Source organism: Lissotriton helveticus, chromosome 3_1, assembly GCF_964261635.1.
Source record: "Lissotriton helveticus chromosome 3_1, aLisHel1.1, whole genome shotgun sequence".
In the NCBI taxonomy this organism is placed as follows: Eukaryota; Metazoa; Chordata; class Amphibia; order Caudata; family Salamandridae; genus Lissotriton; species Lissotriton helveticus.
This window is the reverse complement of record NC_136061.1, coordinates 985,422,769-985,450,555: the sequence shown is the minus strand read 5'-3', so window position 1 is coordinate 985,450,555 and position 27,787 is coordinate 985,422,769. Positions and strand designations below refer to the sequence as shown.

Sequence of the window (27,787 nt, the reverse complement as noted above, 5' to 3'; positions counted from 1 at the left end):
CACCAAAATCAACAATTAACAAGTAGTCTACACCGGTGCAATGACTTGAACCTGGATGGATTAAAAGCCCAACCCTCAACCAATGCCAAGTGACTTAGATTCACCCTTGACTCAGATTCACATTTGACACAGACCTCTACCTGAAGGAACACCTTTCCAAGTAAAGCAAAAAGCTTGGTGCCAGTTCTCTCCACTAAAGAAAATAAACATTTTCCATCCAGAAAGCAAGTTTAGAACTGCCATTCAAATCCTTGTATCTGGATGATGCCAACACCCTGCTACGCGGTCTCCCAGACCACAATGGCCCCTCTAATGGCTGCACCATCGCAACAGTGAGTAATGTAAAGTGAACTGTGTCCTCTTCACTTCTGTCCGCACATGATGATCTGAGGCATCAAAGCATTTTGAACTGTATATCCTGCACCCTATCTTGCTTGGGTAATACAGGCTTAATATATCTGCAGCAGCTGGGAATACCATGGTGGAAGCTGCAAGGCAGCTATTTTGTGGATGCTCAGATGCCGTTCTGGGAGTCCGATCCTGCAGACCTGATCAAGCGGTAATGCAGAAAGATCTGGGATGGGCTTACTTTCAAGGCCTTTCCACAGCTGAATTACTGCACTGAAGTTCCTGGGTTGTGTCAGTGGGGAGGACCATGGCACAGCTCCTGCAATAAACGATCCTGCTGTGCAGCCTTATCTGGAGTCATCCCCTCACTCTTGACCTTCACAAATAGTGGGTTTCTCCTACTGGCCTCCTCATTCCACAGGGCGGCGACACCACACATCTGAACTCTCCAGCAGGTGACCCCTCGATAGTTTGCATCCGCACTTCGGGCTTAACATTCTCCTTGATGTCACTGGGCTTTGTCTGATGCCCGATGGAGCTACACGGCTTAGCTATAGGGGAGATGGACCGTGGATTCCCTCCTTGGTCGTCACCTACCCAGTCGGTCTTTAGACAGACTTCCTCTTGTCTCTCCTTGTTGTCTTTTCTCTCTTTCATCCCTTTCCCACCTCCCCCGCCCCCTCCAATGCTTTTCTCTCTCCTTTCTCTCCTCTCCTAATGTATTGCCTATTATTCTTGATGTATTGTGTAATTGTTGATCTTGTCTGATACATTGTTGATCCTCATGTATAGTGCTCTGATACCTTTGGGTCTAGCCAACCTCACTTTCCCTCCTCCCCTCCCCCCCACTACTTTCTCGCTCCTCTCTCTCTCCTCCCCTAATTGTATCGCTGACTGTTTGATATAATGTTTTCTTGTTTGATCTTTTCCTATATTTTGTTGAACCACATTGTTGGACTTCCTTTCGTCTCTCCTGCAGTCTCCTACCGCATCCACCCCCATTCATGTCTCTCCTTCCCTCCTCTCTTAATGTATTGAGACTGAACTATTTTGTCTGACGCCCGATGGAGCTACTTAGTTTAGCTATAGGGGAGATGGGCCGTGGATTCCCTCCTTGGTCACCACCTACCCAGTCGGTCTTTAGACAGACTTCTTTTCGTCTCTCCTCATTGTCTCGTCCCTAGCTCCTATCCCCTCTCCCCCGAATTCTCTATCCATTCCTGCTACTCTGCCTACCTCCCAGTCCTTTGTGCCCTTGGACTAAGCACTCCTTCTCCCCTTGTTGGGGAAAGATCCAATATTTATTCTCTGGAGTCTCAGCGAACCCGCTGAGTGAGTCCACTGCGCCAAGGGAGCCACTCACACTTGAGGTATGGCATGGCACCCCTTGCCACAGCACTCCCTCTACCCTTTCTGGGGAAGGATCCAGTATATAGGCCTTGGAGTCTCAGAGACCTCTCTGAGAGAGTCCACTGCGCAAAGGGAGCCTCTCGCAACAGAGATAGGGAAGTGATACCACTTCCCCTGGGATCATGGCATACTGGACTTTGGACGTTTGCCTTGACTCGTCTACCGGTTTGTGTACCAGTCACTCTTCCCATACTGTGTCTCACCCTAACCTCCTCTTTCCCGCCTTCATTATCTGTCTACCTTCCCTGCTCCAATCCCCCCTCCCCTGAATCTCTCACCTTGCCTGCTTCTCCCCTTACGTATGTGTGCTTATTGTTTATCTAGACCTTACCAGTAACTATGTGGCCATGCTCTAAGAACTATGTAACCTTTGTTATGATGTAACCTGTAACTATGATTGGATGTACATGTAAAGCGCTCTGATACCTCCGGGTCTAGCCAGCGCTATATAAAACTCTTGAAAATAAATAAATAAAAATAAAATAAATCCTACCCTCCGCAGCACACCTCTAAGGAAACCTAATTGGCTAATATTACTTGCCACCACCTGAAAGGCCCCCTACATTATCTACAATATATATACTACTATCCTACAAACTGAAGAGACTAGGCGGCAGCAGATTTGCGGTGCTGGCCCCCACTTCTGGAACGCCCTCACCCTTGACATCAGATCCAGTACAGACCTTTTGGCATTCTGGCGATTCCTTACGACATGGCTGTTTATTCAGGCATATGAATAGCTCACAAGGACCCAGGCTAATCATACATTTAGTGCCAAGAAACCGACAGGTGTACATGCGCTCTACAAATATACACACACACACATATATATATATATATATATATATATATATATATATATATTCTCACACACACACACACATATTCACACACCTCTATATATATATATATATATATATATATATATACACACACACGCAAACACACCTCTATATATATATATATATATATATATATATATATATATCACACACACACACACACACACACACACATTCACACACACATATATATATATATATATATACACACACACGCAAACACACCTATATATATATATATATATATATATATTCACACACACATATTATATATATATATATATATATATATACACACACACACACATATTCACACACATATATATATATATATATATATATATATATATATATATACATATATACACACACACACGCAAACACACCTCTATATATATATATATATATATATATATATATATATATATATATATATATACACACACACACATATTCACACACACATATATATATATATATATATATATATATATATATACACACACACACGCAAACACACATCTATATATATATATATATATATATATATATATATATATATATATATATACATACACACACACACACACACACACACACACACACACACACACACACACATATATACACATATACATACACACATACTCGCACAATACCAAAAAACTCTGCTCACACAAAGCCAAGGCACCATCAACCGAAGTAGAGCTAGTGCATGAAGGAAACTACTGGGAAACCGGCATTTGCCATCTACACATTCAGCATCTGGAACACCATCCACATATCAGTCAGGCCCACCTCTACTGTTCTTCTTTTAGGAAAGACCAGAAGACAACTCTTTAAAGAGCACTACATCACAATATAGCAAATTTCCCTTCTCAGAATCCAGCCTCCATGCCTAGATTCACTTTGCCTGCACCTCGGTCTTTGACTCTGTAGGTCACTCCACTGCATTACGGCTGGTGTACGCAGTGCAAATAAGGATAGATACATAGATTTGCTGTGCATATTTATCCTTTTGACCTTGCATTAGCCAACTATCTGCTGTGAATGCACCCAGGATCTCTAGTGTGCTCAGTATAGGAGCTGCCTTAGGTACAGCTGAGAATGGATAGTGCAAGCCACTTAGTGATAGAGGTGGGCAAGTCACTTGAAGCTCGAGCCTGAAGCCTGGCTCTGCTCGAGATCATGTTGGAACCTCAAGCCCATTATGAATCGAGCTTCCATGTGGCTTCTGCCTGCCTCCCTCACTCGTTCTTCCCAGGATGTGGTTATGTCCAGAGCTGCTGACTTTCGAAGTCAGAAACCAGGTTGGAGTCTGAGCATCGGATCCAAAATGTGATTGTGGGTATATCACTTAATCTCCACATGCTAAGAAACAAAGCATGGGACCTTGTGTAATGTAGCTACTTCATGTTTGAAGAAAAATATCCCTTTTAATAAGTACTTTTCAATGCATGGCTCCCATGTGACGTATTAATGTCAAAGCTTCCAAATGTTAAATGGTGAATTTTGAACAGACTGTATTTATCATATTTTACGCGATGTTGGTTGTATGATTCATATAGCAAACATTTTCAGGGTTGGGCTCATTCACAGGCTCTATGATCCAAGCCAGACCCTTGGCTCCCCTTTCTCCGTTAATTTGTTGGCTCTCCCATTCTTACCTAGTGACGAAGTGAGGGGCTGTTCTGATTGAGATGGCATGGACCATGTGTTAGTTGTGTAGGCATTTATGCGACATACGATTTTATATTGTGTTATGACGGTTTCAGACCCAGTGCGCTCTCCAACTTCCACTTGCATTTCAACCCACTTAAAATACTGCGTGAACTAATTCGTAAAAAAAAAAAAAAAATGTGCAAGGATACAAACCGTTCTTTAATAACATGAATGCGCTGAAGTCAAAGCGCTGGTGGAAACACAACTGCAAATCAGTCTTCATATAAAACATTGTGTGTCCCCCACTCCATTTTTTAATGTTGTGGAACACTACCCTGTCACTCCCATCACCACAATAAGAAGAAACGCACAAAACACGAGTTGTCGCCCAAGATACTTAAAAAAGAGAGAAGGAGCAGGGGGTTTGAGGAACTCCTAAAGGCCAGATTCCTCCTCCGCGTCATTCTAGCCACGGGACGCGCTCTTCAGTCGGGCCACCTCCCTTCAGTCAGAGTCAGAGCTGCTGGAGCCGCCATGCTGAAAAACAGAAAGGGTCACAGGTGAAGCAGGTGCAGGATGGGGCGTGGCCATCAGTGCAGCAAGTGCAGTGGCACAGGGGCACATGTTTAGGAGGAGCCCAATACGTAACTGCCACGTTTTTGGTTGGCTGTGGGACATTTAAACGTTTGACACTTTGCATGACACTTTATTCCCAGTGATTGACATCATTTTGCCATAGCCGATGGTTTAAAAGGTGACTTTAAAGAACGGCAACAACCTGAAACCATAAAACACAGGTGATGTGGATAGTGGTATTTCATACTTGTGAGCCACAGAGTACATTGAACGGGGTGCCTCTCCTGTTGCTTCCCAGTCTCTCCCTCATGGTCTTCCCCCTCCCTGCCACTCACTCCTTTCAGATCTCTTTTTTTAGGTCGAGCCTAGAGTCAGCACGCAAGTGCTGCTGTGGTGAATATCTGCTATAGTTCAGTACGTGAGGAAGCCCTGCCCACTCCCCCGCCAATATTTTTCATTGGCTTGTGTCTTTGTCCTTCGTAAATGCTGCCTTCATATTCGTTTATAGACTTGTTAGTCCCTCCTTATTAAGGCCATGTCGTCATTTGTATCCTCCCATGGCTACTGGCCCCTTTACCTCAAGTGTTACACAGCCCCGGTTATTTAGACGGAGCACCATTTTCTTTAATGAGGTTCTCCTACTGCCTTCTCTACTCCCCTCCCCCTCCCTCCCGTTGTGCATGCCTTCTCCCCCCTCCAACCGCCCACATTCCCGTTGTCCGTGCCTCCTCCCCACCGCACTCCCATTATCTGTGTCTTTTTGTCCCCTACTCCCCTCGCCCACACTCATGTTGTCCGTGCCTTCCCCCCCGCCCTCCCTCCCGTTGTGCATGATGACCACTGTTTGCAATGCAATAGGTCTTGCGTAAATGTGAGTCCTATTGCATTGCAAATGCTTGTCGTTTCTCTGCACCTCATGTCCACGCGCCTGGTCTCATTTCCTCCACTTGAACCCCTCCTCCCTTTCGGTCATCTCTCCTGCCGCTCGCTCCCTCACTCGTCTACCCATTTCCTATGCTCAATCTTCCCCTCTCCTTTTGTCTGTTCTCTCCACTCACTTCCCTCCCTCCTACTGTGGTCTCTCTCTCTCTCTCCTTACTTTCTCTCTTCTAACTATTCTCTGTTCTCTCATTCCCACTAACTCTTCTACCTCTCCCTTTGTCTCTTTTGCGCAGTACTTCCCCAGCCCATTGTCTCTTCTCACTCCCTTTCCCCCTCCTAGTCGGACCCTCCTTTTGCCCCTCCTCCTTCCCCTTACTCCACCTTTCTCCTTCTTCCACTCTCTCCTCCACTCATCCAAAGCCTGGCGGCTCCCGTGTATATTTAGAGGTCCCGCCTCGTTTAGTTTTAAAGGGTGTCCGTTATTTAAAGTTTCGTTTCCAAACAGTCACTTACCATCTAGTTCGGACTTTTTAACCTACATCATGTTCTATGTGGTACTCGTAGTTCACTTCTCGAGTTTCAGTTTAAATTCCCAAATGTGAAAAGTGATGTTGGCTAGAATGCTATGCTGAGAACTGGTGAAAGGCGTCAAACATGACAGTCACTTTGGAACTTCTCTGTCACGTGAAATGCCTCCCCTGGTTTGTGAGAGGTTAGCTGAGCTGCTCACCCTAAGGGGCTGTTCTAGCCTCCCAGGGTATCCAACGCAAACTCTGAGTGTGACAGGCTAGCTCCGATGACGTACTGCCTAATTGGACATAATGGTGGGCCTGCTGCAGGCGTACTAAGCTGCGCCGACTGGGAAGTGAGGTCACAAGGGCGCATGCTGAGCGGAAGAGGGGCATTCGACACCCAGCGGAGAGACTGGGTAGCATGAAGAGTTTACATGACCAGAGGCACCTTCTTCTAAGCGCTGCCATGTGAAACACCCGCGTCTGAGAGGTTGAGAACAGAAGTGTCAGGAGAGTGCTGCTGAGAGCCCTCTGAGCAAGCAGAACCCCGAGCTCTCCCGGCAGCCATTCCAAAGCGAGGAGAGGTAAATAAACTGTGTGGGAGGGGTGGAGAGGCTTTGATTTCTGTGACTACTGATAACATGGAAAAATAAAATACGATAGAAGGAGTCTACCTAGAGCAGGTGAGTGACGCCGAGTGCATGAGGTGAGAGGATATCGTGACCGTTTCTATGTGAAAACAACGAGGCTCCAGAAGTGCCTATTTAGTCCTTTATTCTAAAACCTTTTCAGGGTGTTTAAAAGCAATGCTTCTCTTACAGCTAGTGGCAATACAAAACAGTAGTGCGGAGTCTCGATAGGCCAGGGGCATAGCTAGCTTTGGTGCAGTGCACCATGGCCCAGAGCCCTGTGGGTCACATGGAGTCCTGACAGTTGCGGTCTGTCACTACATCAATAATAGCGAATAGAGGCCATTTTTCCTTCCCGATCTGAGTCCCGTGGTATCATTGCCATGGTACTGAGTCAGGCAGGCTACAGGTGAAGGCCTAGCTCGTCTGCTCACTGCAGAGGGACCAAGTCATGAGCTATAAACTTTTTCAAGTAGCCAGTCCTGTATTGTTCATGAGGGGATGCCTTTGCCAGCAACCAACAGGCAAGTATAGCGCTGCCTTGTGTTACTCCAGATTTACCAAGCAACGCAGGGCCACAGAAGATGTGTGTGTAGTGGGCAGAGGTGGACGTGAAGGAGAGAGGGCTTGTGGTATTTACGAGGTCTATGGTGAAAGCACGGTCCGACAGTCGAGGGACTGCGTACAGGCTGATCTGAGGAAGGCTTGATTCATGAGAATGACAGCCTTCAAGCTGCACACACTGTTTTGCAGCCCTTTGTGAGCCCTCTAACTTAGCAGACATTCCAGTTAATCAGCTACATAGGTTCGACGGGATGCAGATGGGCACATATGTGAATTGTGGATACCAGTCGAACTGAAGTATTGGAGGATCAAATTTGGCAGCAGAGCATGCTAGTATAGGACAAGGAAAAGAAAATTATGCAGCATTATTTAGCATTTTGATGGCAGTATTATCTGGTGAATTTAACACAAATTCATACTAAAGAGATCACAATAATTAGCAAAAGCTGAAGGTTTCTGATAACCTCCATCACCATTCTAATAGAAAGGATCATTTACTACAATATAGCCTAATAGCCCGCTGCCGAGGGCTATACCAGTTGTTTTTAAAAGACCCTGAACCAGAGTTATAGGCCCAAGCCGCAGGAGAGGGCCTTTAACAGGTATAGCTAGAAGCAGTAGGGCTATACGGCTATTAGAACATTCCACCTACTGTGGGTAGAATGTTCTAAAAAGATAGAGTGACAAACATTGGAATGTTTGAGCTCCGGGCTTTTACCAGCCATTATAAGCCCGGAGCTACTCCATTGTCTTCAATGGAGCTCTCAATGTTCGAATATTCTATACTATGCTATACTGCACTATACCAGGTTAGGCTGTGCTATACTATAATATGCCATACTATACCGTACTATGCTATATTATTCTACACTGTACTATACTATCCCATACCATACTACACTGCGCTGTACTATACCATACTACGCTATACTATGCCATACTACGCTATACTATGCCATGCTACGCTATACTATGCCATGCTAAACCATACAAGGCCATGCTATACGGTACTATCCTATAATAGGCTACACTATAGTGTGCTATGCTGTATTATCCTATGCTATATTATATTAAGCTATCCTAGACTATACTGTGCAATACTATTCTGTACTATGCTATACTTGATCGTATGTAAAACCACGTGACTAACCAATTCACATTGGAAAAGAACATTTGATTTCAAAGAGTGATGAGACCGCACACAATCACTCACTCAACACAGACATCTCTAGAGCCTGCCATGTCCAGGGCCCTTAATGGCTTCAGGGTCACATCACGCAAGGGGTTTGATTGCAGATACTCAGGATGACGGCCACAGCTCCAGACCCAACCAAAGGGTGCAGCACATGAACTAGGCATATGGCCGAGGTGCAAAATCTGCGTTCCCACTGAATTAAACGTGCTGCAGACTGTACGTGAACAGTGTCCCTGAGATGAACACGGCGTATAAGAGGAAATGACGAGTTGTCCTAAATGCAGATCAGCTCGGGGTAGTTCTGCCATGCTATCAAATTTCAAAAACAGGAGTTCAGGACTAGCTCTTAATTTCATGAATCCGTTAAATGTCGATGTCTCGTTTCCAGAGCTTCAACCAAAGGAGATTAAACAATTTGGGGCCCCGACTCGCGGCAGATTTCAGAGGAAACAAAAGGGGAATGGAAGAGCCTCGTGAGAAAAGGATCTTAAGGGTGCACTAGCTTCTGATGCCAGGGGTGGGGAGTTTGCGAGATATGCGCCCTGAATTTCACCTTTCTCCTGAATCTTGGGGGCGGGGTCGGGGGGTGGGGGACGGCACTGAGAGGAGTGGTAGTCCACTCCCTTCACTGCGCATGATGGTTTGGCTGGCCTTCTCAAGCCGGCCAAACCAGCATGCGCAGTAAACCTTTCTCCAGCCACAGCTGCAATGCGATGAGAGGTCATCATTCCTTGGTGGAAAGCGGCACTTACTGCTCTAACTTATCTCGGGACTAATCGTGGGTGTTGTATGATTTCGGAGTGCAGCTTTTGATAAATGGTGAGGTCTGTAATATCAATTGAACCTTGCTCTGTTGAGCTTTAAGATTGGTCCAACTTTAGGCTAGGCTAATTTAGGTGTCAAAGACCTGAAATGGAGATCTGTGCCACTTCTGATTTTCCCATCTTTCATCCTCTATGCAGATTTTATGATGTATGATATGATCGACGATCTGTTTAGAACGGACAGACTGGGAAGTAGAAGAAGGCAATTAAAGTAGATGTTTTAAAACTTTTTTAAATACTAAATTGCATATCGAGATTATTTTAACTGGGATTAAAACATAGATTTTCCTTGTCTGGCAATTTCCTGAAAAATAAATTATGCGAAAAAGGTAGAACTTTAGCCAATTTCTTTAGGACATTGTCTTTCAAAATGCATTATTTAGTTTTATTTTTCACAAACTTCTGCTGGTTGGAAGTTGAGCTGTTGAACACTACCCATTAGTGAGTCCTACTCATTCGCGAGGCCATGAAAATTGGTGTTTTAAGTGTGATCGTTCAAAAATGGCTATAAAACCTTGAGCTTTTTTTGAGTAGTAAAATGTACCATTTGGCACCTATGACACATTTCTCGCCTGCAGGGTGAGCCACCTCCGGTCCTCACTCAGTTTAACTCCTCCCCATAACCCTCTAGGGCTCGTCGGGCTTCCCTCACTCCCTACGCACAGGTTACACTCTGCGGGCCTGATTCACAAAGGTAAACTTACACTTGTGTAAGTTTATGACTTTTTGCAATCCACAAAGCTTTACGACTGCCTATCTTTTTATGCACAAAGTCTCCGCCACGAATGCAGAGACTCCACAGTCGTAAAGATACTGCTCATAAAATTCCCTTGTGAATTGCAAAAAAATCGTAAACTTATTACAACCCCTCCTGTTCTATGCTCCTGTAGTTTAATAGGATTGCACTTGACGACTCCAGCTAGATGGGGGGGTCCACTGGGTTGTAACTGTATATACAATCAGGAGTAAAACCAGGATAATTTCCTAAGTAGGACCATTACAGATCACCCTTATGACCATTAATCATTTCATATCTGCATCCCTAGAACATCCATATCACCTGAACAACATCTGACAGGTAGAAGCCAACTCTTTCAACATTTACACATTTTTAATGACATTGGATCTCCATGTGTGCCTTTTTTTTCTTTACGATTGCAGAAAGGGATAAAACACTACTTTTCATAACTAAGTAACTAGTAGGCCATGGGAGGGATGCAGCTTGGTTGGGACTCCCTTCCTTCCACTGAGCTTGTATTGGAATGGTGATAGCACCACAGGGGGGGTCAATATATCTGCCAATGGAAGAGAACTATACACAACTTTATAAACCTCAATCCCCTCTATCCACCCTAACCCAAACCTCAACAAACTTTCCATCTGGTATTTAAACACTTGCTCGCTAGTCAGGCACCAGCTAGAGATTTTCCATCTACTAGACACCACCAGACCGGACATCGTGTTTCTTTCCGAAACATGGCTCTCGTCCGAGTCTATGCTAGACATTCTGGCTGCTTTACCTGACAACTACTACATTCTGCAGGCCAACAGACCTGATGGGAAGATAGGGGGCGGGGGGAGTCGCAGCAATCATTTCTCATTCGCACATCTTCACTTCCCTAACGATCCCCAATACCCCTTTGGCTGACATCTTAGCAGTCACACTTCACGCTAAACACTTCCCGCTTACTTGCATTATTTGCTACAGGCCACCAAACCCTTCGTCGAATTTTATCCAGTTCTTTAGCAACTTGGCTGCAGAGCTAGCAGTCAACCACGCCAAACTACCCATCATAGGGGATTTTAATTATTGGCTTCACGATTTACAAGAAAATTCCTGCTCCAAACAGTTCACGGACTTACTCAATGGGCTGAACTTTACAGAACTGATCAAAGTGGCCACCCACATCAAAGGGCATACCCTGGACCAGGCCTGGAGTCTAAACCTGGACATCCCTGACCTCAGAGTTTTCCCCTGTGCCTGGTCTGACCATTACTTTGTCTCCTTCTCCATCATCCAGCCGACTGCCACCATAGCCCATAGAGCCGATCCCATCATGGTCAGAAACTGGGGCCATGTAGACATTCCCTCCCTCTGCACGAACCTCATTACTACCCTCCACCTCTTTCCTAATCTAACCGACCTGTCTTGCTCACCCCACACACAGGCTGAAGCTCTTGACTCCTGGCTGACCCAGGCAAGAGACAACTTTGCCCCCCTAAGAGCCCTCAAGAGGAAGAGACCCCACGATGCCCAACTTTGGTTTACAAAAGACCTCAAGGACAAGAAACTCGCGCTGCGCCAATTGGAGCGCAAGTGGAGACTACATTGTCCTCTTAAGAAAGCTTCCTTCCTTACGGCCCTACAGGGCTATAAAGCAGCCATTCTCTCGGCCAAATCTGTATATTTCTCTGCAAAAATATTGAGTTCTAACTGTAAATCCCAAACCATTTTTTCCATTGTGGATGAGCTGGTAAAACCCGATCATGTCACTGCTAAATCCCTCCCCTCACAAACCCTCTGTAATTCTCTTAATAGCTACTTTATCGAAAAGATCACCACAATCAAAACTAGCATCCCCAAAGTGGTCGCCCTTCCTGATGCCACCACGGCATCTCCCAACCCCGTCCAGTTTTCCAAGTTCCCCACGCTCACTTAAGACGTTTTTTTCTCTCTCCTCAGGAAAATAAAGTCTGGTTCCCCTCAGGACAGCTGTCCGCCTCATATAAGTCAGGAGATCTTTCTCAACATTCCTAAGCCCCCTCTTTCTTCTGAATAATTCTCTTTCCTCTGGGGTGGTCCCCTCCTCCTTCAAAATGGCGAAAATCTTTTTCTATTTTTTAATATTTCTATAATCACAGCAATGGTAAAACTGTTAACATAACTGATCCTTTCATGGGGGTTAATGTTTTCTAAAAAAAACTGGATCTGTAGTTTAAATGGCCAATCAATACGTGTACACTCTTTTGAATAATGGGAATACAGTGTCTAAAATGAGTGTACACCTCATTTCACTGCAGCCTTGAAAAAGCCCTGTGGGCGAAACGCGCGTTGGCAGCTGTTATATCAACAATGTTCTGATTGGAAAATAAAAAATATACGGATCTGATTGAAGAGAGTGACTGGATCCCTTCCTTTGACTGACAACTTGGAAACTTGAATTACAGTATTGAAAGGACTCATGATTATGCCGATCTATCTATGTGTGATACAATAGTTGGACTATAGATATAGTGATTGGGTGTGCTCTGGTGTAGAGTTGAAATTGATAGACCAGGATTCTTTGAATATTTGGGTAAAGCAACATCTCAGTGGGTAGATGTTGGATATCGTAGTAAGCACCCCTTGCTGATCATATGTAGAACTAAGAAACTGTTTCTCTTCATGCAAGCGAGTAAATGTGCGGATTGATTAGGGCAAACCCACATCTCTGTGTTTCATAACTATTGAGTAGCTGTGTGCTTTATAAAAACTAAACAAATGCAACACTATCACAGAATACTTTGAACAGAAAATTGATCGGATTTATAATAGAATCACCATAGCCGGTAATACGAAGTCGGTCAGTACTTATGACCACATTCTCTACACAAGGGGGAAGCCCTAGATGAGCTTTCCTATATTGACTGGGGAAGTGGAAACCTTTTTCCACACTGTGAAATCTGGCTCTCCACTCTATGTAATACCGGCCAAAATCTGCGGGTCTCGCTAAACAACTGTCCGCTGCAATTTGCTCCATCTTGAATGCATCATTAAAAGAAGGGCACCTACCATCAGAATGGAAAGTAGCACAAGTAATCCCATACCGCAAAAATATCAAGGCCTCTATGAAAGATCTCTCAAATTTGCAACCAGTATCCCTCTTACCGCTACTGAGCAAAATCTTGGAAAAGCACATTAATAAACATCTGTCATCTCACGTCGAAGCGTCAGGTAGCTGGATGTGTCACAATCAGGCTTTAGGTCCATACATAGTACGGAAACAGCCCAGGTGGCTGTCACGGACAACATCAGGCTAGCACTAGATAGAGAGCAATCCACTCTGTTGGTGCTGTTCGATATCTCTGCTGCATTCGACACATTAGATCATAAGATTTTGCTGAGGAGACTAGAGGAATCAGAGATAAAAGGAGAGGCTCTGCGGTGGATGACTAGATTCCTCTCGGATCGTTCCCAGACAGTCAACCTGGGACCTTATAGATCTATGACTAAGAAGTTGACCAAGGGAGTACCACAGAGCTCCTGTTTAAGCCCTACCCTATTTAATATCTATGTGGCCCCCCTGGCTGATCGCCTGAGGACTTACGGGTTCACACCAATATCATACACGGACGACACCTAGCTTACCTTTTCCTTTGACAAACCCTCAAGACGGCCAGACTACCTTCTCTACCGGCATGCTAGCAATATCTCAGTAGATGTGTAAAAACAATCTACAATTAAATGCAGGGAAGACAGATTCTGCTCTTCGCAGAAGCAGTACTGCTGTGGACACCAGAGTGGTGGCCAGGGGAGTTCGGTATCTCGCCCGCCCCAAAGATATCAGTAAAAATTCTAGGGGTTCAAATTGAGCAGAGTCTGAACATGAAGGAGTAGGTGGCCCATACAGTGAGCACATGCTTTTATGTGCTGAGTCTGCTGAGATGAGTATTTCCTTTTCTTCCAGATCACACACGGAAGACTCTCATTCAGGTGCTAGTTTTCAGTCGACTCAACTACTGTAATGCTCTATTGGTTTCGGCTAACGAGGCCTCATTAGATCGCTTACAGGTAGTCCAAAATACAGTGGCAAGGCTGGTACTGAATGCCCCCTACAGATCCTCACCGCTTCCGCTGCTGCAGCAACTGCATTGGCTGCCGGTGCGCAAACACATAAAAATTAAGGTTTGCTGCATCGTCCATAAGGCGGTGTTTGGCAATGGTCCAACATACCTCGCGGAGAAATTCTACCAATACACTCCCCTTAGGGATCTGCGATCCAGCTCCAAATCCCTCTTCAGAGTGCCCAGGATCAATAAGTTCAGGAAAGGGGGGAAAGCTTTTTCGTATCTCACCCCAGGCAATGGAATTCGTTCCCTATCACACTGAGGCAGTGCCCGGATCTTAAGTTTAGAAAATCACTGATTTAGTCGCTTCTCATAGTGCCAGCACTCCTACGTAAGTCCACAAGAGCAGAGATACCCCTTCGGCAGTGATTCAGGTGCTATACAAACCTGATAACATTGTGAGCATTACCCTACCCTTCACTACTTAAAATATAGAATATTTTTCTCAATTAAGGAGGGGGTAAATAAGGAATTGGGGGGAGGTGGCTTGTACGTAAATATATATATTTTATTTTTTATTTTGTTTTGTGTTTTTTATTTACAGCAGATAAAAAACTTTTGTCACCCACTGTTGTGATCTAGCAGCAGTGAACAACAGCTTTCAGAATCTAATATTCATGCTACTTTATCTCTACGAGAGCCTTGCATAACATAGCTATTGTCTTCAATCAGAACATTAGGATGTTTCTTACCTTGCCTCCGTGCTTGTGTTTCTTATGGTGCCCATGAGGACCACCGTGGTGATGACCACCATGTGGATGACCACCATGCGGATGACCACCATGCGGATGACCACCATGCGGATGACCACCAGGTCCATAATGAGGTGGCTGGCCTGGATATGGAGGTACGCATCCTCCTGGATACATTCCTGGTGGCCCGTGGTGTCCATGTTGCCCACCTCCATGACTTCCAGGGTACCCAGCAGGGTAACCTCCCATTGGCGCGGGTGGCATACCAGCCGGATATCCTGGATATTGCTGCCCAGCTGGGTATTGACCTGGATATGCTCCAGGAGCAGGTGGATAACCCTGAGGATACTGTGGTGGTGCACCAGGCATACCTGTTAAAAACAAAAAAATACCAGACTGAAATACTTTTAATACTTGGTGTTCTAATAAAAATCTTCTCTTGAAGCATTTTATGAATCACCACCTAATATGGCCAGATAGTGACCTTTGCCCTTTCCCAGACACCCACTCACCCCACTACGCCTGATGTGCCCAGCAGATGAAATAGTTTTCTGCAGAAGTACTTGATAAACAATTTATCAGAGTTCATCATGTGATAAAGAAATGCCCTCGAGAAAATGAGCCCCAACGTCCCAAATATACAAAAAAGACTTCGCACTCGGGAACAACGTTGGGTGTACCGCCTTAAGACATGGGAATCGGGCCTCAATGATGGTATAACCTGGCTGCAAATTGGGTGATACAGCAACCAACACAGTTGACCATATATTTGCAGATCCTGGCAACCTTTCAGCCATTACTAATTGTGATAAGTGGTAAACATGATGGAACAGACTACGACATCATGCCTACTCACCCTGCGAGTCATTAATGTACATCAATATAGCTCCGCCATTTAGAATGTTCTTGCAATGTCTAGAAAAACAGCAATACCATTGTTTATTTTTATTTTGGGGCGCTTCAAAATATTGAGTGAATAAATGTGCTTAAATTCCTTAAAGTATAAACAAAACGTGGGAATATATATTTAGTGCACTCCAAAATACTGAAATCCTTTGAACTATAAACACTTGGATGAAAATACCGTTTAGTGTTGTAAAAATGAGGAGCACATGGTCCGTTCTTCAACTGCATCACCTGCAGTTGAAACTCACATACGGGTAACTTTCAACTCTACCCAGCAACACGCATGCGCGAACGTCCGTACAGAGAGACGGCAACCGGGAACTACAGGAGGAGGGATTCTAAAACAGAGCGCATCGCCTTTTTGAGAGACGTACTCGTCTCGAGCTAGTCAAGTAACTGACGGATCCCCTCCCGGCTTATCTCCTGACACACCAGGAGTCAGAGTGGCTAAATACGAAGATTTTCGCCTTTCTTGAATACAGAATACCAAGTAAATAGTACCTTCCACGTGACTATTATAAAGGGACAGACCGTTTCTATTTAGTCACATTCAGACTCGTGTCTCTCTCCGGCAAGTACCGTCCAGTACACGGATATTAGCCCTGATCCACTAATAAACACCACGAACGTACCATTCCTCAAGCCCTGAAGAGTCGTGTTGACTCAACTGTACACGACGAAACACGTGTCGGCTTTTCATTACATCTCTTGAGTCTGGAGAGAATAAATCAACTTCTTGCTGTATCAAGAACACACCAAAGATTCTGCTTCTGTTTCCTTATATATTTTTCAGTCATTGCACTGTTTGTGATACTTTGTTGTAGTAGCGAGAGCACACTTGTATAAACACGCATGCGCGAACCTTAACCACGCCCTAGTCCTCCAGTCAGGTTATCCCAAACAGGCCACATGATGGCTGGTCATCTGTTACTATGACACCGCACCCAGGCAAATCTGACTCGCAAAATCGGATCCTTTTCTCTGCAGGCTTTTTCCTTACGCGGTCATGTGTCCGGCTAACAAAAAAGCAACAGCTGATCAAAATTGCACGCAACGTCCAGGTAATTACGGGGACACCAGATCTTGAGCCTCCTAATCAAGCACCGCATGCCGCCAATAAATCTAATTTTCCCTAGTTTACCAAACACGCGGCACTTATAAAAAACAGCACATCCCCGCTCACTCCGCCACCAGCGGGGAAGAGGAGAGGACGTTTTTAGGTCTCGTGGCGTAACAGCGCGTCAGCGCTGTGTCCGCCAGGAGATCTTTTGTTACTGACTGTGCTTCCCAGAAGACAGCAGCTGGCCGCGCGCAAAGGCGAGCGGCGCAGGCCACGCGTGGGCGAACGCGCGCAGCTTCTGTCTCCTGGGAAGCTCCAACACCCCACACGCATTCTCAGAGACACACACAAGCGCCCATGCACGCACGCACCCACACATACAGAGAACACCCACCCCGCCCCCCGCTGTCGCATACACACACGCCACACACACACACACAAGTGCGCCCCCCGCCCACTTACCGCCACTCCGGTCTTCATCCGTCACCGCGGGGCTCTCTCTAGGGCATGGGAGCCCCGCGTCACCAGCACTGCTTCTCTCCGTAGGCACGTGCGCGGGCTTCCAAAGCCGGAAGTCCCGCCCTCTCCGAGACGAGAGGCAGCAGAGGGGATCGTGAGAGTCTGCTCCGCTGCTGGTATTGCGTATATCAACTCGCATTAAATAAAATAAAATAAACACCGCGGCTCCTTCCGCTTCCAACGACACTCCTTGTTTATTTAATGTACGGGGTTGAAATGCTAAAAGCGGCTGGTCTCGAAGTATGTGTATGTGAAGGCCCAAACCTAATTATATGCAATATTACATTATTTAGCTTTTGCGTCTGAAATTTTGTAATTCTACTAAAGATATGAAGGCGAGTATCAGCTTGGTTTTCTAACTTTAGCACAGCCGCCAAATTACTAACATTACATAACTACAAGTATTACGTGTCAAATGAATCAGAATTAAACCACAACACAAGACGCTACATCAGCTCCGTTGGGTATAAAGCACCAAAAGAAAATCGAATTCAGTCCATACCACAGCCCAGTTTGGCAAAGCGTAGCAGAACTAAATAGAATACACATCGAGCATTTTATGTCAGCGGCTCGTATTGCAATGTTAAGTATTAACTCCATCCTAACATGGCCTCTTCTTGTGCAACACTGCATATAGGAACGTTCCGTTTGCTCAAATGAATAGGCATAGAAAACGACGTGCTCCTTCCACTACAGGGTGATCAGCCGTTTAGGAACTCCAGTCGTGACGGCCATATACTTCAGGTCCTCTTTCTGGGTTGGAGTCAGCATTGGGATTTGAAGAACATTTATCATCGAGCGTTTTCCTTGAAATTGTAGACTGTCGATATTTTTGCAGAAGAAAACTACCACTTATGTGGATTTAAATACAAAATTAAAGTAGTTTTCAAATTACTAGCAACGTTTTTGCTAACAAATATTAAAGTACCCAATACCTGTATATAGTGACTTGTACATTTTTGTGTGACATATTTAGGTACTAATTAAAAATATAAAAATACTTGCCGTATTTTTTCATTCACATTTCTTGCAATTCCAAAACAGAGCCTGTATATGCATTAATTAGTCCGTCTACGATGTCCGTGCTCGGCGGGCATGCTCACTCTCGTTTCCCGATAGTCTGGCAGGCGGCGCGGCCGGGCGGCAGTCAGAGCACTGACCCAGTGTGGAATGGAGTCGTCTGGCTTCCCGGAGTGGTTGGGACGGCTCTGGAGATAGATAGCGCTGTATACACGGCCTATATTCAGGGCCTGCTGCGGGAAGAGGAGAGCGACGAGGACAGGCTGGATGCATTGCAGAGCGTTCTGGGTGCCTTCTTGGTGAGGAAGAGGAGCGAGGGCAAGGGGACTATGAGGGGCATTGAAAGGGGGCGGTGGATCCAACGTTGATGTGTTTATGTTGATTGATATAGCGCACAAAACACCTTACAGGGTATGGAAGCGCTTGGGCAAGCTGTGTGGTCCCAACTCCTGCCACAATGCTGTTAGATCCGGCCCAATGACAGGTAGCTATCTGCATCAGTGGAGCACTTTATGGACTCAGTGTAGCAGAACAATAACCAGCATTCAGGTTGGATACTTTTTCGACTTCAAAAGTATTACTTGATTATAAATACTCATACCTTGTTTAAATACCACACCTATCTTATCTGAGACCTTAACTCACTTTACAAAAATGTCAGAAATACAAATACAACTGGATATCATTTATTTACCTTATTGGCTGGGTAACCTGGCTGATAGTTGACTCTTAATTATTCTAGTTTTAGAGATGTTACTGCCAGTGCCTTTGAAGATATATTTCTACATGACCAACAGGATGTATCAATACATCTAAGTCACGTAAATACAACACAAATTGCAATAGAAATGCTATAGGTGTCACATTTGCAAAAGTTAAAAAATATTGGCATTGTCATACACAATGTCAATAACTCAAACTTTAATGCTGCGAGACCTATTGCATTGTAAATGCTTGTTAGGATATCGAGGGACAACATAGTAAGGGTGTGGTTGTGATGTATGCTTGAGACACCAGGGTTTCACTTCTCAGAACCCTGTTTTACCTGAATGATGGAAAAACTTGTGCAATTACGTTACTTCACAAACATCTATTTTTATTCCTCCCTACTCTGTTTTGAGAGTGTGACAACAGGGGTTCCTCAGCCCCCCTTCCCATGGGGCATTCCAGCACCCGACTTGGGGTAAGATCGTGAGCTGGTCTCACAGTACGTGTGTATTTGTAATATGTACGGGCGCCATGTTTGCAGTGACCCGCGTTTCACATCCACGTGCATAATTTTGTTAGTATGCATGATGCTATTTTTCTGAATCTATACACACGCTTGAGCAAGCCCTCTGACACTTTTTAATCTTTAGTTGACAGGTCTCAAGGAAATCCCAAGCTTTTGGTAGAGCTTGACCAAGGTCATCCTAAATGGTGGTTACATCTAAATGCGAGGAGATTAGGTAGGAGCCCTGATATCTTGCCCTGTTGAATGCCACAGACCCTCTGGACCAACACGGCAGAAACATGTTGACGACACTGATGGGGATGAAGTACTAATTCCCCAGTTCTCCATGCTTTATTTTGAATATCAAGCAAACACCAAACAAATACATTATATTTGGCGTTTGCGTTGATTTTTAACCTCTTACTTTATCCTGGGCCCCCACTTCGTTCTAAGAAATGCCTCCCTGTCTCCAGGTGAAGACCCACTCTACCAAACGCAGTTTCTAGAGAGCAAGGACTGCCAATGAGAAAGAATGACACCTGGTGGTGTGTGAAGACAGTCCTTTACATTTTTTGAGATGCCCAGCACCTCACTTAATCAAGTGTAGTGTGCCTATTTTCACATATAGAATCAGATTTATTCAGGGTAGCTTTTTGTGTGTACATAAAGAAATGCCACCCAGAATCCCAGAGATCCCCTTTCAAGTAGCATATAATTTATCCAGTATCTCCTGGGCTCACAACTTGACTGAACACATTTACAGAGAATGCATATAGAGGGCCAACTATCAAACAACAAAACACATTATGAAACACGTCCTACTATACAGGCAACATAGTCGAAACATGATATTCATTAGCTATTTCACCCAACAGTACCAATTTTGTTACACACAATATTCTGTACATTCTTCTGATCTCACCCATCAAATATGGTTCACCAATAATTCATTGAAGCAGATACATTCACTAACATAGCTAAAAGGTGACTTACAACCAACATGGGTCCCATGCACACTGTCACTGGAAACAAGCTGTACCCGTTGATGAGCCTGTAATTAGGGTGAAACTGGTCCATGGTTGTGTGCATACGGGTTCAGGGATGACCTGGTTTGGCAGTTTGGGCTGGACTGCTCAATGGAGCAGGGGCAAGACTGATTTGCAAATAGGTGGGTTCTAACTGAGGTGACATTGTATTCAAAATGACAATGGATTAGGATGCAGCCCAAGTATTTACCAATTTAAGTATTCCATCCATTATTTTTTTGTATACTTTATTGTATCGCCCTAAGGGAAATGGTATGCCCAGACATGGGTCCCGTGCGCACTGTCACTGGAACCAAGCTGGACCCAGCTGATGAGCCCATAATTAGGGCGGAACCGGTCCTGGGTTGTGTGTATGCCTATACAGGGAGGACCTGGGGTGGCAGTTTGTGCTTGACTGATCCAAATGGTGCAGGGTCAAGACTGATTTGCATATAGCTGGGTCTTAACTGAGGTGGCATGGGGTGCAAAATAACGATGGATCGGAATGAAGCCCTGCGTAAATACCAGTGACTGAGATTAATTCAAGCATTCCAGCCATCACTTTTTTGTATACTCCAAGACATTACAAGCACAGTCTCTGGCCCTGAGCATTTCAGCTATAAATCGTTGATTTCAGGTGTGTTAGTATAATTAGTTCAATGAACGAAAAACATGATTGCCACTCCCTGAATGCATTAGGCTACCACTCAATAGCCCATTGGTGGAAACAGTGTCCGCATTTCCCTTCAGGGTGGTGGTCATCCTAGACATGGGTGAAGTTACACCCACTTGTTTTGCAGACATAGCTGCATTATTATGTGTCAATCAATTGTCTACGTTTTTGATGCAGCTGCTGGCGTGCAGCATGTGACATCACTGACTAGAGAGACAGCCTGAAGGATGCCATTTTAAGGTGTGGCCAATCACACCTATACAGGAATGAAAGAAAGGTCTGTTTCTTTGCGTTATACACAGTCAGTGACTCAAAGAAGCTCTTCAGCAATAAAACTATCAGGGTTGGACATAAGTAAATTGTGCAGTCATCTACTAGCTATGTATCAAGTTTGTCAACAGACTCTGACTGTACATTGGAAGTTCTACGACCTATGAATTACCAAATCTCCCCTGGCGCAGGAAGGCCCTAATGTGTTTTTTTTAAATACATTTTGTCTGAGGAGTCATCTAGAAAATATGACCCAAACACCCCAGGTTCATGACCTAATCAAAACCGTGAATCACTTAAAGGTTGATCATCTAACTCCTACAGAAATGACTTGTCTAGGAACAGCCTCCTAAGCAAGGTGCAGACAGCATTGTTACACACGCTCTCTTAGAGCGCAAGTTTTAAAGTTAACCAAAGTGGACTGGGTATTTCGGATAAGGCAAGATCTTTCAAGAATTACACAGGACAGACAGTGGGAACTGGGGAAATTCATGCCAATTCTAAGATCAATGGGTGCTTCAGTACAGTTGAAGTTTCCTGCCCTACTTAGGGTGATGTGGAAAAACAAAATGTCTAATTTTAGAGACCCTAAGGAGGTAGGGACCTTATTGATCAAATGAAAGCTCAGGGATAATCTTGCATGGAAGTTTGTTATAAGCAGCGGTTTGCCGGGTGAGTGGGTAGTGAGCTCACAGGGGTTAATTTACATCACACCCAATGTGTGATAGGAGGGTTCCCGGGAGGAGGGGGGACACACAAGAAGAAAGTAATGTTGGTGTTTCACTGGGTGGGGAGCAAAATAGGGTGGAAAAAAGAAAGTCCTCATATACACATTTTTTTAAAGGAAGTTGCTAACCAGATAGGATTAGCCTGTAATCAGGGTGCGGTCTCCTGGACTAGAGATAAGGCGCTTTGGTCTGGCTTAAATGACTGAAGTCATTCCAATCAGAATTTGTACATGGAATAACAATGACCTCAGGGTAACGAGTAGACGAAGGAGGGTTTTTCAATACCTAAGTCAAGCTGATTTTGATATTATGATTCTACAAGAAACTCACCTAACAAATCGAGGAATGGGAGGCAGCTGATCCTAAGCAAAGAAGGATTGACTGTTCGCTTCATACCACGCAACCTTATTGTACTAAAGGTGTGGCTATTATGGTTAAAACAAAATCTGCCAAAGCAATCTTGGGATCCTCCAACATAGACAATAAGGGGCGTTTGATTTTAACAGACATAAAAATACAAATTGAGTGGGTGGTTCCGGTGGGATACTACGGCTCAAACAGACGATGAGTCAACTCACAGAACTATATACAATCACTTGAAACTAATTTTCCGATTATGGGTGGTGATTTTAATATTTTACTGAACCCCTCTCTTGACGGGTCCAAGGGGGGGGGGGAGAATTGTACCTACAAAATGGGGCTCCCTGATATAAGTTCTTATGGATTACCTGAATCTTGGAAATATTTAGAGTAAAAAAAATAGGTCTGTAACTAGCCCTCAGAATTTTACCTTTCATAATAAAAAACACAGTCATCGTTCTAGAATCGATTACTTTTTGATAGATTCTAGACTGAAATAATGTTAGTGCAGTATCTCACATCACAGAACCCTTATCAGATCACTCAGCGGTGCAGAAAGATTTAAAATGTTCTAGTCAACGGAAAACAAAACGATGGACGTTCAATAAAGCTCTTCTTAAAGATGTTTCAGTAGTTGAACAGTTAAAGACGGACACCTTGCTCTTTTTTTAAGTGAACGATCTTTCAGCCCCAATGGAGGTAATATGGGATGCCTATAAGGCATTTATCAGAGGTAGAATCATTAGTATCTCAGCTAAAATTAACAAGGAAGTTAAAGAAAGAGTTAGGTAACTGGAAGCCAAAATCCTAAGAGCCTCGCTTAATCAAGTAGCCAATCAAAATAATGTAAAACTGAGGGAAGAAAGTTCTGAGGTACTAGCTAAGAGGCAAGATATGTATGACTATCAACAGTATCATTAGAAGAAGATGGGAAGTTAGTAAACTCGCTAATTATGAATACGGAGAAGGGTGTGGGAAACTCCTGGCCTGGAAATCTCGAGTCAAACCAGAAACGTAACCCCTCGCTGCGCCGGACGTTCCGCGCTGGTGCGGAACGTTGTATTGTGCGTGCGGGGCCGGAACGTTCAGCGGATGTGAGCAGCACTACCGAGGTAGTGCACGCGACGTCCGCTGAACGTGTGCTGCACGGAAGGGGTTAATTAAGGAGATCTGTAATTCAGAAACAGGGGGGATATTTTCAGATAGTGCCAATATGGAAAAGGCATTTGAATTATTCTTTCAAGAACTGTACACTGAAGATCTAGTGGTCCCAGACTGCCAAATATAAAAATTATATGGCAAAAGCTTCCTTACATCTATCTTGAGACCATGCCCAATAGTTAAATAGGAAGCCTACACTACTTGAAATAAAAACGACAATAAAACAATCTAAAAAGAGGAAGTGCTGCAGGTTTAGATGCCATCCCCATCTAGTTCTACATTGCTCTTAATGAGACTCTTGCCCTAGTTATGGAGAAATTCTTTGATAGCATTTTCTCTAACAATTCTCCAATCCGCATCGCCTGGAATGAGGCAGCGGTTTCTTTGATTTAAAAAAATGTGAGTCCTTTAGACCTATCTCCCTGCTGAATTGTGATTATAAAAACATTGCACACATTTTTAGCAGGGAGACTGAACAACATGATCGGACACATAGCTCATCCTGATCAAAAGGGCTTCATTAGAGGACGTCAACTTCATGATTTAACTCATGAGCTGATAGGAGCAAATCAATATCACCTCAGCTAACACCTGCTGCTCCCGATTTTTGCATTTGACGCGGCTAAAGCATTCGACTGTGTGAGGTGGTCTTGCTTACACCATATAGTCCAAGCGTTTGGTTTAGGAGAACATTTCTCAAAGATCATTAGGAACATCTATAAAACTCCTACAGCAAGGATAATAGTCAACGGAAGTGTAACCAACTTAGTTTAGAGCGAGGAACTAGGCAGGGTTGCCCTCTTTCTCCCCTCCTCTTTGATCTCTACATAGAACCGCTAGCACATACCAGGGCCAGTAAGCTCTTTGCTCCATTTGAATATAGGGGATGGGTAAAAAAGCTGGCCTTGTATGCCGATGATCTGATTATTTTTACGTAAGAATCACCAGCGATTTTGCCAAAGTTGAAGCAACTTCTGATAGATTTCGGGAAGATATCTGGTTATTTAATTAACACACAAAAAGCTGAAATCATGTCATGGAGTTTGCAATCCCGCTCGCCTTTAGTTCAAAACCAAAAAAGATACTTAGGCATTCAAATTACTCAGGACATTGACAAATTGGCCCAGGTCAATTTGGAGGTTAAAAGGAAAGAGGTCAAATCTTTATTGAGATCTTGGAGTAACTTTCCATTGTCAATTCTTGGCCGATCCAATCTTGTTAAAATGTCTGTTCTGCCCAAAATTACATTTATTTTTGACACAATCCCTTTACTATTTAGCACGGCCTCCTTAAAAATTTTTACAGTCAGACATAAATAGTTTTCTTTGGGCTGACAAAGGGGTCAGGATTGCATTGAAGAAATGAAGATGTGAGAAAGCAGACAGGGGAATAGCCAGCTCTGATATCTGTTTTTACAGCTGGACTTTCCATTTTAAGAATACAAGATCTCTACTACTTGACTCTTCCTGCTATCCGCCTAATCTCTTAGCCATGTCAAACAGTGTCTCTCAGGGGGGAGATGGGTTTCTATTTAAATTCGGACATCCCAAGTACTTTAAAAAAGTCGAACTCAAGGTGTTACGATCGGCCAGTGAACTATGGTTCCAGATGAGGAAGCTTTTTAGAATTCCATACTATTGCTCAAGCGCTCCTATATGGAACTCTCCAGGTACCCCAGATGGCCTAAACAACAGTTTATCAGCCCCTGTATGGGAAAATAGATTTCAGAAATAGGGCCTATTACTGCGAGATAATAAACTATTGCCATGGGATGAGTTTACCTCGCAAACAAACCAAAAGCTATCCAGATTTAAATGTTATCAACTGTCTCGTTGGACTGCAAACCAGGGCAGAGATGGAGCTATAAACGATGAGCTAGAGGATACATGTTTGGTTCCTCTCCACCAAAGCAAAGAAGTGTCTAAATGGTACTGGCTTTTGATTAAAGGAGATCCACCACCATTGCCTACAGAGGAGCCCTGGAGAAGGTAACTGCCTTCCACCGACATCACATCTTATTGGCAATTATCTTTGTGCACTTTATGGAGGCTTGTCAAGGCTGCACCATTGAGGAGAAATCATCTGTTTACACTCCATAGAGCGTATTAGACCCTGAAGAGGCTTTCCAAGCTCGGAGGTGGAGAGAAGTCTTCCATGAAATGCACCCTGGGGAGCGTGGATGATGTGGACATGTGTCCTCAGATCCATGGCTTCTGGAGGCAAGTGGGTAAGACTATCTCAGATGAAATTGGCCAAGAAATCAAGGTAAGCCTGGTTTCAATTATTTTTGGAACTGCGCCTGAAGATAGTATTAATAACAAACTGTCAAATGTTCAAGCTTCACTTCTGTTTGTTCCAATTCTTCTGGCAAGAAGGGACATTTGTCTAAACTGGGTTCTCCCCATTCTGCCAAAGTTTTTAGATTGGGTCACTTCTGTTAAAAGAGTCCATAATTTGGAAATGGGACGCAATTCTAAGAAAAGAACGAGATTTGGCGTGTTATGGAAGAGTGGGTTAACAACTTGGGTCTTGCAACTTCCTAGTATAAACAAAAGTCTAATGATTATGAAACAAGTGAGTTTTTGGGAAGATGGTTTATGCAGAAACCATGGGCTCGATACGATCCTTGTTAATTCCCAAGCCTCATGTAGTCGGCAACTCTAGGAACCCTTGAGGTGGAAAGATCTACAGGGTTGCCTGTCTCCTCTATTTGGTCCAGGAGGGTGCCATGGTACCGCTTTAAGACCACTCACTTTCTTTCTTGGATGAGGACACTAAAGAAATTTTAAAATAAAGAAAAAAAAAGCCACAGATGGCACATCTGTTAATTTAGTGCGTAGTATTCAGTAATGTGTTAAAACATTATTTTCCTTTTCCAAAGACAGCACTGACGGGGTAATTTATTGGGTATCACTGTTGCATGCCTGGTGAATTGGCATTGCCAGCCCGCATCACCTCGACTGAGTTGATTTGGACAGCTCTGCTTCGCTACCATAAGAGAATTAAGTGCTACAATAAGGTGCTTGCTTCCCAATAAAGAGACAACTGTAGACGCATTACTTGTACAGGACTCACATACTTTACAACTAATAACCTAATTCCTTACAATATAACCTTTTCATTTTTTTCCCCTCTATTTCATGCTTTTGCCGTAAAGACCAAGAAGCACATCTCCTCTCCTTTGGAGCCACAATAGTGTGTTGTTCTACAGTTGTCTAGCATAGGGTGTTGTATGTCAGAAAAACAACTAAACATATAGCAACAAGAATACTGCATCCACAATATTGACTACCAACATATCGTGCACCTAAATGCAAATATAAAATTTACTATTCTTAACTCCAATTTTACATACGTGGAAGCTACAGATTGTCAAGGTCCATATATGTGAAGATAAGTAGAGTAAACCTATGTTTTCCTATAGATACTTACCTTGTCGATATTTTGATGACTTGTGTAGCGAAATAGTACTCAATAGTCGGGTACTATACCGTACATGAAGGCTGTATGGTGGGACATGAGCCTGTTTCCTCAAACCAAAGGTGGGTCTAACTGCAGCCTTTTGTACCATCTGAAGTCTGGAAGTCATATTAGCCGGTGTGTAATGCATTACAATAGTCTAGGCAGGAATGAACCTGTGCAACTATGATTCATTGATTTATCTTTAATTGAAGTAGGCAGCAGGTAAAGAGTAGTGTTTTAGATGGAAGAAGCTGTTTTTTCCCCAGGATTCAGGGTGATGTCTGAGTCCAACAAGAAACCCCCAACTTGTGAAGCAATGCTAAGCGTTTGTCCTAGTAGGGTAGGAGGACTGATATTCAGTAGTTTTTCTCTTTGTTCAAAAAGATGATCTCAGTTATGAAACTAATCCATCTCAGCCTGCTTGGTG

The 27,787-nt window shown here is 44.0% G+C and overlaps 1 protein-coding gene across 3 annotated transcripts in view; it reads right to left on the bottom strand.

Annotated features, from left to right (window-relative positions):
• Window positions 1–4,463: 4,463 nt before the first annotated feature.
• Window positions 4,464–27,787, bottom strand: part of LOC144824832 (uncharacterized) — a 56,384-nt gene continuing 33,060 nt past the window's right edge. For all 3 annotated transcript variants that reach the window (XM_078683822.1, XM_078683823.1, XM_078683821.1), the window contains exons 3-4: window positions 14,964–15,334; window positions 4,464–4,799 (exon numbers count right to left, since the gene is read on the bottom strand). In XM_078683822.1, the coding sequence (XP_078539948.1) occupies window positions 4,767–4,799; window positions 14,964–15,334 (404 nt within the window). In that variant the 3' untranslated portion in view covers window positions 4,464–4,766. The remainder of the gene's footprint in view (window positions 4,800–14,963; window positions 15,335–27,787) is intronic.